At 39.7% G+C, this 19,293-nt stretch overlaps 1 protein-coding gene across 1 annotated transcript; it reads left to right on the top strand.

Moving 5' to 3' along the window:
- The first annotated feature begins 14,824 nt into the window (after window positions 1–14,824).
- LOC127633071 (uncharacterized) lies at window positions 14,825–18,668 on the top strand. The gene is made up of 4 exons (XM_052111949.1): window positions 14,825–14,937; window positions 16,010–16,134; window positions 17,017–17,129; window positions 17,695–18,668. The coding sequence occupies exons 1-4, from the start codon at window positions 14,834–14,836 to the stop codon at window positions 17,719–17,721; spliced, it is 369 nt and encodes a 122-aa protein (XP_051967909.1). The 5' UTR covers window positions 14,825–14,833; the 3' UTR covers window positions 17,722–18,668.
- The last annotated feature ends 625 nt before the right edge of the window (window positions 18,669–19,293 follow it).

Genomic DNA, 19,293 nt, shown 5'->3' with positions numbered 1-19,293 from the left:
TCAGAATCAGAATCAGAATCAGAATCAGCTTTATTGCCAAGTATGCTTACACATACAAGGAATTTGTCTAGGTGACAGGAGCTTCCAGTCAACAACAATACAAACAATACCAAAAAAAACAGCAGCAAGGCATAGGTAATTAAAAACAAAAAAGAACACAAAATAAATAATTATACATATACGTATATAAACTCACCTTCATACATACCCACATACACACACGTAGTGCAAATCTAATACAATCTGTATATAAAGAACAAAAAACAGTATATTATGTACAGAGCAATGTAAGTAATGGCAGAAGTGGATAAGTTGGATAATATAATTTAAATTAAAATTAAACTGTGTATTGCACATAATTATTGCTCAATGGGGGTAATTTAACTGTTCATTAGATGGATGGCCTGAGGGAAAAAACTGTTCCTGTGTCTGACTGGTTCTGGTGCTCAGTGCTCTGAAGCCGGCCAGAAGGCAACAGTTCAAAAAGGTAGTGGGCAGGGTGAGTGGGGTCCAGAGTGATTTTACCAGCCTTTTTCCTCACTCTGGAAGTGTATAGTTCTTGAAGGGAGGGCAGGGGGCAACCAATAATCCTCTCAGCAGACCGAACTGTCCTTTGTAGTCTTCTGATGTCTAATTTCGTGGCTGCACCAAACCAGACAGTTACTGAAGTGCAGAGGACAGACTCAATGACCGCTGAGTAGAACTGTTTCAGCAGCACTGGTGGCAGGTTGAATTTCCTCAGCTGGCTAAGGAAGTACAACCTCTGCTGGGCCTTTTTCACAATGGAGTCGATGTGTATCTCCCACTTCAGGTCCTGTGAGATGGTAGTGCCCAGGAACCTGAATGACTCCACTGCTGACACAGTGCTGTTTAGAATGGTGAGGGGGACAATGTTGGGGTGTTCTCCTAAAGTCCACAATCATCTCCACTGTTTTGAGCGTGTTCAGCTCCAGAGTTAGTTTTGACTGCACCAGACAGCTAGCCGCTCAACCTCCTTTCTATACGCAGACTCATCATCATCTCGGATGAGGCCGATGACAGTGGTGTCGCCTGCAAACTTCAGGAGCTTGACAGAGTGGTCCTTGGTGGTGCAGTCATTGGTGTACAGGAGAAGAGTAGTGGGGAGAGCACACATCCCTGGGGGCACCAGTGCTGATGGTACAGGTGGTGGAAGTGAATTTTCCCTGCCTCACAAGCTGCTGCCTGTCCGCCAGAAAGCTGGTAATCCACTGACAGGTAGAGGTGGGAACAGGGAGTTGGTTTAACTTAGTCCGAGTATATCTGGTATGATTGTGTTGAAAGTCGAGCTGAAGTCCACAAAAGGATCCTTACGTATGTCCCCGGTCTGTCCAGATGTTGCAGGATATGATGCAAACCCATGTTGACTGCATCATCCACAGACCTGTTTGCTCGATAAGCAAATTGAAGGGGGTCCAGAAAGGGTCCAGTGATGTCCTTCAGGTGGGCCAACACCAGTCTCTCAATGACTTCATGACCACAGATGTCAGGGCTTACAGGTCTGTAGTCATTAAGTCCTGTGATTTTTGGTTTCTTAGGGACGGGATAATGACTGAGCGCTTGAAGCAGCATGGGACTTCACATTGCTCCAGTGATCTATTGAAGATCTGAGTGAAGATGGGGGCCAGTTGGTTAGCACAGGAACGAAGGCAAGCTGGTGAGATGCCATCTGGTCCTGGAGCCTTCCTTGTCCTTTGCTTCCGAAAGACACGCACACATCGCCCTCACAGATCTTTAGTGCAGGTAGTGTAGCAGGAGGGGGAGGAGGGGGTTGCAGGAGGTGTTAATGGTTGTGTGAAATGAAGGTCCGAGTGCATGTGGGTGTGAAATCGGGCCTTTCAAATCTGCAGTAAAACACATTCAGGTCGCCAGCCAGTCGTTGGTCCGCCACAGGGTTGGGGGTAGGAGTCCCGTAATTAGTAAGTTGTTTCAGGCCACTCCACACTGATGCTGGGTCGTTAGCTGAAAACTTGTTTTTCAGCTTCTCAGAGTAGCTTCTTTAGCCACTCTGATTTCCCTATTCAGTGTGTTCCTGGCCTGATTATACAAGACTCTATCCCCACCCCTGTAAGCCTCCTCTTTGGCATGACGAGCTGTCTGAGTTTTCCTGTGAACCATGGTTTATCATTGTTGAATGACAAAATGTCCTAGTAGGGATGCACATATCCTCACAGAAACTGATGTATGATGTAACAGTATCTGTGAGCTCGTCCAGGTCTGTAGCTGCAGCTTCAAAAACACTCCAATCAGTGCAGTCAAAGCAGGCTTGTAGTTCCAGCTCTGCTTCAATAGTCCATCTCCTTATAGTCCTTACAACTGGCTTGGTTGATTTTAATTTCTGCCTGTAGGTCGGGAGAAGATGAACCAGACAGTGATCAGAGAGACCCAAAGCTGCACGTGGGACAGAGCCGATATGCATCCTTTAATGTAGTATAGCAGTGGTCCAGTATATTCCTGTCTCTGGTGGGGCATGTAATGTGCTGTCTGTATTTGGGCAGTTCAGCGGTGAGATTTGTTTTGTTAAAGTCCCCAAGAATAATAATGACTGAGTCCGGGTATTGTTGTTCTGTGTCTGAGATTTGATCAGCCAGCTGTTGCAGCTTAAGTTCCCAGACGCGCTTGGAGGAATGTAAACACTCACCAGAATAAACGAAGAAAACTCCGCCAGGCGAGTAGAACGGCTTACAGTTAATAAAGAGCGCTTCCAGATTAGGACAGCACATCCTCTTTAGTGTTGTTACATCTGTACACCAACTTTCGCTGATGTAAAAGCATGTTCCACCACCTCTCGCTTTCCCCGTTAACTCAGCTGATGCGATCCGGCTCTGAACAGCTGGAAGCCCGGCAGATGTAATGCGCTGTTCGAATGGCTTCACTCAACCAGGTTTCAGTGAAGCACAGTGCAGCAGAGTTTGAAAAGTCCTTATTAGTATGTGTGAGGAGATGTAGTTCGTCCGCTTTGTTGGGAAGAGAGCGGAGATTCGCGAGATGAATGCTCGGCAGTGCTGTTCGAACGCCGCTGACGGAGTTTAACCAGCGCCAGCTCGTCTCCCTCGCCTCGCGCCTCAGAAGCATCTAAACAACACAGCAGCCTCCAACTAAAATGTCCAGCAAAACGTCCGAATATTGAAAAACCGGGAAAAGATTATCTGGTATGTGCTGCTGAATGTTCAGCAGTTCGTCCCTGGTAAAACTGATTGGTAAAAGATTGCTAAACACAGGACAAACTAACAAAAACAACAAAAGAATTGAAGAGCTCCACACCGAGGCGGCCATCTGCGGCGCCATGTTGTATAATGAAATTGTTGTAAAGTGTATTATATTAAAATTACTAAGGTCACCTTTAACAAATGGACCAGGAAATTGAAGAGAATTGTCATCATCAGGCACGTGCACACATAGACATCAAAAGGGGCTTGAGCACCTGCCCTTTTTATTCCTGGAGAGAAAGTGCCCTTTTTTCTGGGGTGCTTTTTTTTAATTTTTGAAAAATAATATATATTCCTTTTTGCGCACAGCTTCCCTGTCAAACAAATATATTTATTGAATAGTGTATCTAAATATCAGGTCAGGAGTTCTGAAGCGCTCGCTCTCTCTCTCTCCCTCTCCCCCGCGTCTCTGCACATCAGCTCGGCACATCACACACACACACACACACACACACACACACACACACACACACACACACACACACACACACACACACACACACCTGCAGGCAGGAGCAGCTCGAGGCCCCTCCCAGCAGTGTTTTTCTTGGCTTGTGTTGAGGTGAGTGGCGATGAACAAAAGATTAAACTACCAGTGCCTCGAATTTACTGCCGATTAGCCAAAGACAAATATAGTTGTGTCTTGCGTAGGGTTGCCACCCGTCCCTTAAAATACGGAATCATCCCGTATTTACAAGTAAAATGATGCGTCCTGTATCAAATCAATAAGGGACGCGATTTTTCCCGTATTTTACATAAGGCCCACACAACGTTGAGTAAAAACTTTAAACCTATGGAACGCGAACGGGGCCAATAGTCTATTTACGAAACGCGTGAAATTTGACCGCGTCAACACGCGCTGTTTGTTCGCGTTAACGCGGCAATATTTTTTACGTGTTTCTTTTGAACGTGTAGACACGCTCATTCTTATGGAACGCCAGGCAGGTCAAATATACGCGAATTTTAACACGTAGACAACGTGTAGACAACACGTTGTTTGCACGTTGTCAACGTGTTGTCTACGCGTTGTCTACGTGTTAACTTTTCACGCGTTGTTAACGTGTTGTTAACGTGTTGTTTACGCGTTGACAACGTGTTGTTAACACGTAAACAACGTGTCGATTTCATGTGATTCTGAGCCATTTGGCCACTTGTCCAGTTTGAAGGGGTGAGTGTTGCACTTTTCCATTGGCTGCTGAGTAGTAGGGTTAAACCATTTCTGTAAGCCTGGGGGGTTTGCCTGCCACTATTTAACATACTAAGGATCCTCTAATTTCTTGGTCCTTTTCTTCCTTTTGTGTGTAGCCTATAAAAATGTAATATTTGGATTGCAGTTTTAGGACTTAAAATAAATTATTATTATTATTTTCATCAAGATAAATTGCCACTTTTGCTCCTTTACTGCCTATTTTGTTAAACAAACACATTAGAGGGAATTCATGCTTTTTACACCATTCAGCAACTTTAGTTTTTATCTTAAAAATCATTAACAGTTGTGCGGGGAAAAACTAACAGCAGTGGTACTCATTTAATGTTGGTGTAGGATACAGACCATTGTAATAAATACTGTATATGTCTTTTGAAAACAACATGAACCTTTTTCAGCATTTTAATTTAATGTAGGGCTTTGACCAGCAGAGGGCACAATGTGACTAATTATGGGGCTTGTTAAAACCTAAACGGACCTCTTTTTGTTTAGACCAGGGGTGACCAACCCTGGTCCTGGAGAGCTACCTTCCTGCAGAGTTTAGATCCAACCCTAATCAAACACACCTGAACCAGTTTATCAAGGTCTTTAGGATTACTTGAAAATGACAGGCAGGTGTGTTGGAGCTAAACTCAGCAGGAAGGTAGCTCTCCAGGAGCAGGGTTGGTCTCCCCTGGTTTAGATATTAAGCACTCAGACATATGTACACAGGTGATATTACCCATTTTGATGAAATGTATAGCCTTCCAAAGACTGTCAGGATTAGAATGAAAGTTTGTAATTAGGTCAGATAGTAACTGATTTGACTTCCCTGACAGCAGATGTACACTACTGTGCCAAACTCCTAGGTCATCCTTAAAATTCTTATTAAAGCCTAAAACCTTATTAAAGCCAGTTTATTATTCCCATCTTTTAGTGGAGCTAAAATATTCTGTTTAGAACCTGCCTTAATGTTAGCCCTGCACCAGCTTGTTGCATAAGTTAGGACCTCTTCTATAGACAAAGAGGGGAAGATCATTAAAATGCTGGGTATGCTAATGCTTATGCCGGATCAGAGGCCAAAATAGGCCAGTGTTTAAGAATAGTGTTCTGACAGAGTAATTTTTACCCTATTTGACACTTTTTTGTAAAAGATCAAACTAGAATTTAAATGCACCTTGGTAAGCCTCATCAACACACTGTAAAGAGGAGGCTCTGTCCCAAAAGCTTTATTTTTCATTGCAGCAGCTTTATCAATTAGTTCCTCATTAGAATGACATCTGAGCTCTTGGGTAAACCATATTCCTGGCTAGGCAGATTGTAGTCTTATCTATTTATTTTTTATATGAGGCTGCCACTGCATAATTCGATTCACATATCCAAAAAAGACAAACGTTTATGATCATATTTAACTGAGAACGTAAGGTCAGGAGGTGTCTGTTAGTGTTAAAAACATAACTGTGTAAAATAGTTATTCTATGAAACGGCTGCCATTTGTGTCCGCAACGTTTGATGAGATGCATAAGGCACAAAAAATGTCCCAAAGTGTGTTTCCAAAGCTTAAATTTATTAAATGATGTGTTCTTGTTAACATGATATATGATAAAATACTATTCTTAAAGAGTAGCATACTATTTTTAATCATTTTTCATTCGTACATGTCCAATTTCACATGTCCGTGTTGACCAACATGACATTTGCATCTAAAATATCACCAAATAAGTTATACATTTTTTTCAAACATTTATTATTTTCAGGATTTTATGTGTGTCCCTGTATATATAAAATATATTTATTTAAAATAAATATTATTTTTTGGTAAATATTTTATGATTTGTGTGCGTCCGTCAGTTTGACTTACCACCTGTCACACTAACTTGTTTTATCTATAAATAATGTACTGTTGCTTTAAATGACATCACAAAGTGGAAATGACATAATTTGAGCCTTATAGCCACCATGAACAAAAGCAGGCAAGTACTGACATTCTTTTACTTTGTTTATTTGTTGCTTTTTCATGTTAGGCAGTGTCCGTCAAGCTGAAACCAACCACCCCATCATGGAAAATAGATAGGGAAAACTGTTTTTTATTACATTTTTTACATTATTAATGCAAAGAAAATTATATTATAATATTTCAGATTGAATGCATTTATTCTATGTGAGGAATTTGACCACATGTGAGATCTGCAGCCATTTTGGGATGAAATGTACCACCCCATCACATGTTTTATTGTGACGTGGTGGTAAGGGATGTGATGGGGTGGTTCTGCTTCCTGTCTTGGTTCACTCACTCACTTACTATCACTTACTATCTCTTTCAGTCACTCATCACTCACTCACTCACTCTCTCACTATATCTTTCAGTCACTCACTCACTCTCTCACTCACTATATCTTTCAGTCACTCACTCACTCACTCTCTCACTATATCTTTCAGTCAGTCAGTCAGTCACTCATCACTCACTATATCTTTCAGTCTGTCACTCACTCACTCACTCACTCATCACTCACTATATCTTTCAGTCAGTCACTCACTCACTCACTCACTCACTATATCTTTCAGTCAGTCAGTCAGTCAGTCACTCATCACTCACTATATCTTTCAGTCAGTCACTCACTCACTCACTCACTCACTCACTCACTCATCACTCACTATATCTTTCAGTCAGTCACTCACTCACTCACTCACTCACTCACTCACTCACTCACTCACTCACTATATCTTTCAGTCAGTCAGTCAGTCAGTCACTCATCACTCACTATATCTTTCAGTCACTCACTCACTCACTCACTATATCTTTCAGTCACTCACTCACTCACTCACTATATCTTTCAGTCACTCACTCACTCACTCACTCACTCACTCACTCATCACTCACTATATCTTTCAGTCAGTCACTCACTCACTCACTCACTCATCACTCACTATATCTTTCACTCACTCACTCATCACTCACTCACTCATCACTCACTATATCTTTCACTCACTCACTCACTCACTCACTCACTCACTCACTATATCTTTCAGTCAGTCACTCACTCACTCACTCACTCACTCACTCATCACTCACTATATCTTTCAGTCAGTCACTCACTCACTCACTCACTCACTCACTCACTCATCACTCACTATATCTTTCAGTCAGTCACTCACTCACTCACTCACTCACTCACTCACTCACTATATCTTTCAGTCAGTCAGTCAGTCAGTCACTCATCACTCACTATATCTTTCAGTCACTCACTCACTCACTCACTCACTATATCTTTCAGTCAGTCAGTCAGTCAGTCACTCATCACTCACTATATCTTTCAGTCACTCACTCACTCACTCACTATATCTTTCAGTCACTCACTCACTCACTCACTCACTCACTCATCACTCACTATATCTTTCAGTCAGTCACTCACTCACTCACTCACTCATCACTCACTATATCTTTCACTCACTCACTCACTCATCACTCACTATATCATTCACTCACTCACTCACTCACTCACTCACTCACTATATCTTTCAGTCAGTCAGTCACTCACTCACTCACTCACTATATATTTCAGTCAGTCAGTCACTCACTCACTATATCTTTCAGTCAGTCACTCACTCACTCACTATATCTTTCAGTCAGTCACTCACTCACTCACTCACTCACTCACTCACTATATCTTTCAGTCAGTCAGTCACTCACTCACTCACTCACTCACTCACTCACTCACTATATCTTTCAGTCACTCTCTCACTCACTCTCTCACTATCTCTTTCACTGACTCATCATTTATGTTTTTTATTTATTGTACAACTTCCTTTTATACAGTTGAATGCAAAAAGTATTGTGATGTATATGAACAAAGTCTAGAAAATGTTCTTTCATTATTACAAGGAATAAATTGTTCAAAAATTGTTTGTTAATAATTTTTTTGTAAAATGTTCAAAATATCATTGGTTCTAAAGTTTGCATCCCCATTTCTGAATGTAATAGCAATGTTCTCAAATAATATCTTTGTATCTTTTTCCATTAAATGTTCATCCAACCTCTTTGGGTACTCTTTGAGCAGCTTTTTTTGTAGTTTAAAGGGATGTGTGGATGCGACTCTCCCATTCACCATTATGATGCTCTTTTCAGGTATTCAGAGCATGACCAAAGTTTTCCATTACATCTCCAATTTTAATGTTTCCCATCCCCCAGTTGTATAAAGGTTAAAACCAGCAGTTCATATAGAGAAACACTTTGTCCATACCACCCTGTAACAGTGAACCACCCCGCCACATCAGTTACCACCCTGTCACAGGGTCATTTTGTTAAAATTTTATGGAATGGAAATGAAATGTTACATAAATGAATGTTGAATGATGTTCTTGTTGTGTGGACTAATCAGATAAATGTAACTTTATTTGTATTTTTTAAGTGAATTTGTTTTTTCAGTACAAACAATGAGGCCATTGAAATGTCAAATTCATATTTCAAGATTAAAAATCTAAGAATAATTTTTTTTTATTAAATTACAGACTTTCTATTGATGGTTTCCAAAAAGGACATTTTACTATTAGGAAAACATTAGATTTTAAAAATCTATTTCTTGTATTACTACTCTAACGGGTGGTACAAGAAAGGCTCCCTTGCCTGAATAAAAAGGATAATATTAATAAGGATTTTGTGCCTGAGGTGGAAAAATATGTATTTTTTGGAGGATTAACATATCTTTCAACTTGTAGGTTTAAAAAAAAATAATTTGTTCTTCATGAAAAATTAGTGGAAATGGCACCCGTTTGGTAAAAACAAAAACATATAAATTATCATATTCCAGTGCAAAAGTAGAACCCATTAATGTTCCTTTACATTGTAGGAAGAAAACTTCAATGAAGGAGAAGTAGTTCAGTTTAAGGACCAAGTCAGCTCACCAATAAATGTACAGGGTTGTAGTGCTTCCTCAGTGCAGTCTTAAATAATACTCAAGAGCCTCAAGACCTCTTACAAGGAAGATATTTGTGTAGAGGCTTTCCACATCTAAAGTGGCCAGAATAACATCATTGGGTAACTTTTTTAATGTTGATATCTTGTTGAATAAATCAATCTTTAATATATGATGGAAGCCTCTGAACAGATGGTATAAGAAAATGATCAAAATAGTTAATTAAAAGATAATGGTTCTAGTAGACAATCATTGATGGCTACAATCAGGGGCGGATCTACGGGGGGGCAAGGGGGGGCAGGTGCCCCCACTCTAGAGCCTTGCCCCCCCAGCTGCCCCCCTAACTTTGATGATCCAAAATCTGTACTTGTAAAAACAACCCGCTATTATGTCCACAAGCTTCTCAAAACAGTGAACTAAACAATACATTTACCAAAAGTGAACAATTTAATTTTTAATTTTAAATGTATCGTCAGCCCCTCCCCTGCCTCTCACTGATTCAAACGTACAGAGCTGACAAGCTGCGTTCGCTCAGCAGTCTGGCTCACTCACACAGCGAGTCTGCTCTGCTCGCGGTGTCCCTGCAACCCGACTGGACTGGAGAGACTGAGCTGCTGCCCCACTCAGAGCCTCTGAACAGGTGAAGTGAGTTTCCAAAGGCGTAGTTTAAACACACGTTTAACTTGAACTTGAAGTTACATTTGTAATGAATGTATTCTGTATGGTAAATAGGATACATCATCATCAAAACAGCGAGTCTATTACGTTAGCCATTATCAGCGGTCAAATCGCTCCTCGTGATTTATAAGAGCACTCTTCCCTTTGATTAGCCTAATTTTGATTTTAGTAAAGACAATAACAGCTTAATAAAGAATATAAATTGTTTGTATTCATAACGCTTACTGATGGTCAGCCGTTACGTCCACACAACAGCACACAATACAGTTAGGAGATCGATCAGTTGATTAGCTAAGCAGTCCTATAGTATAAATCATATAAATCAAATTCCTTCTCAGATATCACAGCAATGAAACCAGGTTACAACTGGGTTGGGAAATAACAAATATACAAGTAATCTAAACATAACATGTGTGCATCATAGACTGTAAAAAATAGGTGTGCATGTGATAAATCTTTCTGATTTTATATTTGTGATAGGCTAATTTTACTTATTAATAGCTAACATGGCCCAACAGTGTAATGTAATACAAGGATAAACAGAGGTTTTCACATATTGACTTTTGCAGGTAAGAGTAGTTGAAGAAAGGAGCTAGAGCCATGAAAAGGAAGGCAAAAAGCGGGGATATTGCCAGCTTTTTTGCAAAAAAAAATTCAAGGTAGGCCTACACAGGAGGAAGAGCGTGAGGGAAGTGAAGAAGGCAGTAAACTGGAGAGACGAGGGTCAGAGCAGGAGAAGACAGAAGAAGGAGACGTGGAAATAAGTGAAGGAGACGAGGAAATAAGTGAAGGAGACGAGGAAATAAGTGAAGGAGACGAGGAAAAAGAAGAATCAGTGAGGGATGAAGAGGAAGCTCCAGATTCAGAGAGAGGGACAGAGGCAGGGAGTGATCAGGAGAAGGAAGATGACAGAGAGGAAGAGGGTAGAACTGCAATTCCCCTGGACCACATGGTATGTTTTTTTCTTCTTCGATATAAATTGCCGTACAGTAGGAGGATAACATATAATGCCACTTCCCTTACTGAAAAAGAAGTATACTTAAAGTTAATTTTATTAAGTATACTTAAGTAATGTTCAAGTGTATTTTTAAGTTTACTCTATGTAGTAAGTATACTAATATAAATGTGTACTTGTAGTAAACTTGTAAGTGTACTATTTCAATACTGCTTGAGTAGTAAATTGGCCCACTTTTAGTATATAAAAGTAGGCTATACATTTAAGTGTACTATAAAGTGTAACAGTATACACAACTACTAGGTTTCTCATTTGTTATGCTGCAACTTTACTACAAATAAACTTAAGTAAACTAGTAGTTATTTTAAAGAATAAAAAAGTAACTATTTTTATACAAGTAGTACATTTTTAGGTAATGAAAGTATACACTGAAGTGTACTCTCAGTAAACTACTAGTTTAGTAGTTTATACTGCAAAGTATACTTGTACGTTTTATTTAAGTGACCATAACATTATACTTATAGTTTACTATTTATATATTATTTTTGCACGTGCAGTATAGGCTACTACTATGTTCAAATGTAGATATAATTTTTATATACTTGAAAAATACCTTTAACTGTACTTGAACTAATTTTTAAAAACATTTGAACACTTAAGAGAAATTCTAAGTATATTTTTGAGAAGTAGATAAAGTCTTTCTGAGAAGTATAAAAGTATACTTTCTTATTTTTAGTTTAAAAGAAGTATACTAATAGAACACTTGAATAAACTTCTTTTTCGTAAGGGTTATATGCATTGGCTATGTCCATGTACTGTTCAATTGCATTAGATAATTATATTTGGCACTCTCCTCTGTCTTTTTTTTTAAGATATATCAAAATGCAAAGGTGATGCAGCAGTGCAGCCTGATTTAAAGACATTCCCAAAAACACAACATGGAGCAGCAAAAAGAAGCTTCCACAGGGAGTGGTACACTTCTCGGCCATGGCTTGAGTATTCCATGTCTAAAGATGCAGCATACTGCTTTGCATGTAGACATTTTGCACATTTAAAAAGCAGTGTATTCACATCTGAAAATGGCTATTCTAACTGGAAGAAGGCCACTTCCAAAGACAGTGGGTTTAGTGTACATGCCAGATCAGACACACATGTGAATGCGATGATTGCATGGAGTGAGTTCAAAGAATGGCCAAGAAAGATACAACTGTCTTGGGAATGATGGGAAATGAAAATCAGAAACAAGTAATCGAAAATCAAAAGTACATTAAAACTTTGGCTGAAACCTTGCTGTTGACAGCCACTCAGAATATTTCCCAACGTGGCCATGATGAATCGGAAAGCTCAAAAAACAGGGGAAATTTCCTTGAGATTTTAGATCTTGTGAGTAAACATGATGCCTTAGTGAAAAAACGGCTGTCACAGGGTCCCAGAAATGCTAAATACACAAGCAAAAGCACTCAAAATGAGATTTTGGAGTGTTTAGCAAAAATGGTGAGAGAGGAAATTATAAAAGAGGTTAAAGAAAGTGAGCACTTTTCTATTTTAGCAGATGAGACTAAAGACATTCAAAAAAAGGAGCAGCTCTCTCTGGTCGTAAGATATTATTATAATGGTGTGGTTCAGGAGAGCTTCCTTGAGTACCAGAAAGCAGAGCACTTAGATGCAGCCAGTTTGACAGAGAAACTTATTTCATGTCTGGAAAAGTATGGACTGGAATACAAAGAGAATCTGGTGGGCCAAGGCTATGATGGGGCTGCAGTCATGAGTGGCAGGTGCTCTGGGGTCCAAACAAGGGTCAAGGAAGTTGCCAAATATGCATTTTATGTTCACTGCAGGGCACACTGTTTGAATCTTGTCATTGTGGACAGTGTAAAAAATGTCCCAGAAGCTGCATGTTTTTTCACTTTGCTGGAAAGACTGTACACATTCATGTCAGGCTCATATGTCCACATTAAGTGGATGGATGTTCAAAAAGAAATGTTCAGTGGTGGGGCACCACGAGAACTTCCAAGGCTAAGTGACACTAGATGGGCCTGTCGCTATGCTGCATGTAGAAACCTTATGGACAGGCTGCCTGCAGTAATAAGAGTGCTGGATGAAATTTCAGATGAGGCCAATCCACAGAGAGCTGTAGACGCAAAGAGGACTACGTTCTCAAATTGATTTTAATTTCATAGGGCTCCTTGCAGTCTTCAGAAAAGTGCTAGGTGAAACCAAGTTTTTATCTGAGATGCTCCAGTCAACTAATGTGGACCTTACCAAAGCAGTTGACCTTACTGAAACCCCTCAGACAGACACTGGAAGATTATCGCAAAGAGGAGAGCTTTAATGACCTGTGGAGTCTAGCAATTGACACATGCAATGGTTGCAACATTTCTACCATTGTCAAATCAAAAAGAACCAAACACACTTCTAGGAGACTACATGATACTCTTGTAACATCTACACTTGGACAGCAAACACATGTTGACAGCAAAGATGCCTTTAGAATAGATATATTCATTCCCATTATAGACTCAATGATCAGTGAAGTGGACAGGCGCTTTTCAAACTCTAGCAGCAAGATAATGAGGGGTATACAAGCTTTAAACCCATCAAACAATGACTTCTTAAAGGAATATGGCTCTGACTTGCAAGACTTGAACACTGAGATACACCAGGCAAAAAGACTTCTTGAAAGAAACAGAGCAAATGGCAAAGTAAACCCGTCCAGTTTGACTGAGTTTATGACGTTCTTGGTGCCTTTTAAAGAGGTTTTCTTTGAGCTTTTTCGCCTGTGCAAGATCGCTATTGTTTTGCCAGTGAGTACTGCTGGGTGTGAGCGAAGCTTTTCAGCTTTAAAGCTTGTAAAAACTCACCTGCGCTCAACCATGGCAGATGACCGTCTGAGAAATCTGGCTGTTCTCAGTATCGAGAAACAGCGTGCAAAAGCACTAGATTTAGATTTGTTTGTGAAACGTTTTGCTGCAAAGCACAACAACCGTCGCCTTAAGCTTTACTAAAAAAGATAGGTGATCATGGGTCATTTGTGGACTATAATTATACGTTTTTAATTATAATTATAACTTTAGTATTGCCCACTGTTCTTTACTTGTAGTCCACTGCATCTTGTACTTTTCTTTTTATATTTTAATTTTTCTTGTTATACTTTTAATTTTTAAAAGATGCATTTTTGTTTGAACACTGCACTGGGCTTATTCATGTTGTGTTAAAAACCTTTGTAGTGTGTACGGTCATGATTAAACTATAACTACTGTGTTTTTGTGTTTGTTTTGCTAAAGCAATTCACACATAGTGATTCCCATGTACCGTCTTTGCCACCCTGCCAAGACCTCATGCCACCCCTTTGCCCCCCCATGTAAAATTTTCTAGATCCGCCACTGGCTACAATAGGTTGGGCTTTGGGTTTAACCAACCAAGTAGAGCAACTGTTGCAGGAAGCATGATATAATTGTTAAGCTGTGGCCTATCACTCATTGCCTAGATTATATCTGCTCATATTTGGCTGCTTCAACTCAGTTTTGATTATACTGAATTCTCAGTAAATTATTATAATTACACAATTTGTGATTATGTCTTACATTTAACTAACTGTGCATCAGGACACTTATTATAAATTAGGTAGCCTATATTCCAATTATTTTTAACTACCTAAAATCAGTGCATATAACCTTAAACATTTGGATCTTCTGATACTGGTTTCTAGTGTTGTAATACAAGTGCAAGTGTTACAGGCTGCTTAATTGCTTGTTAAGCTGCAGCCAATCACAACACTGCCTCCCCACCTCCACTCATTTGCAGCCTCTTTGATCTGTGCGTGAGACCTGCGCGGCTTGCTTCAGTCCGGTTGTTTGGATGCGGATGGTGTAGTATGCTGAATCGCGAAGATTACATGAGTAACAGATATAATCATATAATTGAACGAATTCAGAACAGACAGGAGCAGCCGAGTTCTTCTGAGAGTCTTGTAGAAAGGTGAGTACTTTGAATTAGCTGGGAAATATCTGTAAAGGACCCCAATTCACCGTGTGTTTCAAAAGGTATAACGTGAAGTTTGCGTTCCTCATGCAACTTTATTAATGTTATTGGAGTCTCCTCTTAACCATAATAAACATTTGACGGAGTAATTTAAGTAAATCATGTTAAAGTGGTGTTAATAATATATTCTGCGTCTCGGTGAATTTCATTGGGGTTGAAGTGTGTGTTGTAGTGTTTGCCAACATTAGCCTAACTATGTAGCAAGCTAACTTAGCAAAATGCAATGCGTGGAAATGGCACCTTTTGATAGAAACATTACTGCAGTTAAAGGTTTTAATAATTGGAGGACTGCACTCACGTTGAATGTTTCAGCAGCTCAGTTTAAAATATTTATTGATGGCAGTGGAATTCTGGTCTGTCAGTAACGTTATCTAACTTTCATCCTGCCTTCGAGTAACATGTCATATTATTGATTGTTTAATCTTTGAATGTAGCATTCTTTGTCAAGTGAACGCAAGATCTCTGTATAAGACATGACACCTTGTTGACATAACCATTTCCATGCTTTGGGAAAGGATCGCTTCCCCCCTGGCCAGGCCCCCAACTGTGAACAGGTCGGTGTGACTGTAGCTGTATGGTGGTCATTGTCGTTTGTCACCCATCAGTTGTAGATCTATTTGGTCAAATTTGTGTGTTGTATCATGTTTAGATGTCAGTTGACTGGTTTAGTTATCCTTTGTCAGGCAGCCATTTGTGGGGCAAGGAGCTGGATTTTCCATATACATCAGATTTATATGAGATGCTTTACATGGCTTTTGTATTCAGCCAAAATTCTGCCTCACTGCATACAAGCGCCATCTAAGTTTAACATAGTACATCTTATGATTAAAGCAGCCGAGGATGTCCTAAAATGACCACTTTGCGTGTATAATATTTAATAGGCCTATTTTAACATCAACTAACCACTTGCCATTAGTTATGGATATGTTATGTATGTTTTTCTGGACATGGTCTATATAGGCTTTTGGCTTTGCATTTCCCGGTCTCACATTTTCTGTCACTTTTTCAGGCTGAGGATGTTCAGACAAAATACTCCCGTTAGAGGACCAAAGCGAAGGGGGCAAACAAGACTTGCAACTTTCAGAGTTGGTCTCTTCCTCCATCCTGCTATGGAAACATTCCACCCACATAAAGGTATGTTTAATTACGTATGCATTGTAGTGTTACGCTGTGGCACATTGATGGGAACCACAAGCTCATCAGGTATATGCAGATGATAAATTAGTTACAGTGAGACTAAACACTCAACTAACACCGTCTGTAAGCGGCCCCTCTTTCTGAATCAAAACATGATCATGCACTGGAGGAAGGATTGTTGACGGCTTTTCCACGCAGAGAAGATTAGTGAACCAATCCGAAGTTGAATGGTTAACGTTAGTATCATGAACACTGCTGCGCAAATCTGTTCAACACAATGCTGTCAATTTCTGAGACCCACTTTCAATTAAATTAGTAAGCATGTACGGAGCCTAGTTAATAAGGATAGTTATGTTAAGAATAGCCTACAGCTGGGTGGCCGAGGTTAGCACAATGTACATAGCTACTAGTCAATATCAATTGCCACCTACCCCACCCCCGGGCCGTTCGCCACAGTTAGCCATTCTGTTTAAAACACTGCATTACGTACAAAATTGCACGTATGTGTAATGAATGTTACCGTGCTCACACGGTGTGCGAGTGAAAATCATTAGTTGCTTTTATATACAGTCTGTTTGTTGCACTTGATAATGATAACCCTGTGACATTTTTGTAGCGGCAGTCATAATTCAGGAGCAGCGACGTGCCGAATAGGGGGAACACTGGTTTATGTGTACACCACCAACTGTCTGGCGCTGCACTTCCAAGTTCTGCCTCTTTTGTTCTGTCGACATTAAGTTACCAATTAACATGTAGGGAATCCATTCGGAATCCTCCACTTCCGCATCGCAATGCATCAAAGTATTGATTTATTTACTTATTTCCCCCCACCCCTACTAACCACAGTGGTATTGATCAACATTTATTTTTCTCCTGTAGACTGCTGTATGGAATGTCCAGTGCATAGAGAGAACTTCGCAGTGGGAGAGCCAGACAGACATCTACCCTGTAACCACTTTCATTCAGAATGTATTGTACCATGGCTGGAAATGGTGAGTCATAACAAAGAGTTGCGCTTTTGTAAAATAAACAAACAAAACAGATCCTTAATGACATTTAGTACTTTATATGATATTCACACTGCTCAATTCAGGTATTAGGACCTAAAGGAATTTAGAACATGCTTTGGCTACCTGGTAGAAACATTTATATGGGGTCGACTCAAACATTTCCTATTGTTTATTGTAATGAAGGAACAGAGTGTTGCCCAGTGCAAATATGTGGCTAATTAATGTGTTAATAGTTTGGAGAGGAATGGAGGTTAATGGCACAGAACAATAAGCTCTTATATAGAATTTTGCCAGCTTTACCTTTAGAATTGCCTTAAAGGAATGTCAAATTACAATCAACTATACATTATTAGATGCTAAATTAATCACCAATGCTGAAGTTGCCCTACTATACCAGTCATTTAACATTAGCAGTGGAGGATTTTGCTGAGGTATATTTGACTTGCCAGACAATGGTCAAAGAACAGCATGAGCATTGTGTGAAATAGGACTAAAATAAAACTGCCCAAATCTAATGTAAACTATATTCTGTTCTATGGCCACACAGCATGTCCAGTGTGCAGGAAGAGTTTAAACGGAGAAGACGGCAGCAGCCAGACCCCATCAGAATATCTGCCCTCTCCATGGATGCCGCAAACAGGAGAGATTGTCCTTCTGAGACACCAGTCATCCCTCGGTTCTTCACGCCTACATCAAACACGCCGAGAAGACAAAGCGCTTGTCACGTTCTCTTTGCTATCTGTTGCAGTCATAATCATCTCAGTCTGATATTCCTTTGTATTTCTTTGTATTTGTTTAATTTATTTAATGCCTTTCTGCACCATGTAAACTGTTACCAATACAGGCGTCCTAACAGTCGGTTGAGTTCAAGCCCATGTCTTCACCTCTCAAGCAACTCCATCTTTCTTGACATGCACTGCGGCAATATGCTATTATGGGGAAATGCCAGACTTTATATCATACCATGTCCTCTTTACACATCAGAAAATTTGCTAATCCTGCAACTGAGCACTACATTTACATTTATGCATTTGGCAGACGCTTTTATCCAAAGCGACTTACAGTGCACTTATTACAGGGACAATCCCCCCAGAGCAACCTAGAGTTAAGTGCCTTGCTCAAGGACACAATGGTGGTGGCTGTGGGGCTCGAACCAGTGATCTTCTGATTACCAGTTTACCAGTTATGTGGTGGTTACACTGGTGGTGACTACAGCATATGGGATGGCTGTAGGGGTTACTTTCACTTTTGGCATTTACAGGGTCTGGACCGAACAATATGAACACAATATTGCCCTGAAATAAATGATATGTTTATGAAGGATATAATATATTTTTGAGATTTTGTCAGGAAGATCTTGATTGATCTCTGGTTACTTATTCTGGTGGTGTTTTATTGGATTGCATTATAAAACCATGGGCCAATGACTGGGTGATGGGCAATCGATGGGGTATCTTTAAAATGTTATGTTTGTGAAATAAAAAAAAAAACCTTTCTCATGATTGTCTAGCTCTGTGGGTGTTTTTGGAGTCAGATGCAGATTGTAACCTTTTCTGTCTATGAAATGAAGTAGGCATCTTCAGCAGTATTCACACTGTGCTTGCTTGATATAAATTAAGACTTGTCATCTTAAATATGTTAACAGTGTTTCCCACCCAAAGCACCTGGTTAAATCATGACATTGTCATTATTTTACCATTTCATCGGGATATAAGGTTTACCCCCCCTCGCGGGTCATAACCTACATTCAATAAAAATGTTCAAAGACTAAAGTTACATGTTTTCCAAATACATATTTATTACAATGGACTGTATCCTAAACCAACATTTAATGAGTACCACTGTTGTAACTTTGCAGCCACACAATTGTTGATGTAATGAGAACTAAAGATTGATGAATGGTGTAAAAAAGCATGAATTCTCTCTAATGGGTTTGTTTACCAAAATAGGCAGTATTGGAGCAAAAGGAGGCAAATTATCTTTTTGAAAATGGGTTTATAACTTTACAATTTATTTTAAGTCTTAACTGCACTCCAAATATTAAATTTTTATAGGCTACACACAAAAGAAAAGGACCAAGAAATTAGAGGATCCTTAGTATGTTAAATAGTGGCAGGCAAACCCCCCAGGCTTACAGAAATGGTTT

The sequence above is a fragment of the Xyrauchen texanus genome, chromosome 3, assembly GCF_025860055.1.
Source record: "Xyrauchen texanus isolate HMW12.3.18 chromosome 3, RBS_HiC_50CHRs, whole genome shotgun sequence".
NCBI classification, from domain to species: Eukaryota; Metazoa; Chordata; class Actinopteri; order Cypriniformes; family Catostomidae; genus Xyrauchen; species Xyrauchen texanus.
The sequence above is the reverse complement of the archived record's forward strand: the minus strand, read 5'-3'. Positions and strand labels throughout refer to the sequence as shown.

Bases quoted from the DNA above. Each gene is read 5' to 3' on its own strand.
- LOC127633071 (XM_052111949.1), top strand. From the start codon at position 14,834: ATGCTGAATCGCGAAGATTACATGAGTAACAGATATAATCATATAATT. The intron at 14,938-16,009 runs GTGAGTACTTTG...TCACTTTTTCAG, and splicing joins TCTGAGAGTCTTGTAGAAAG to GCTGAGGATGTTCAGACAAA. The intron at 16,135-17,016 runs GTATGTTTAATT...TTTCTCCTGTAG, and splicing joins AACATTCCACCCACATAAAG to ACTGCTGTATGGAATGTCCA.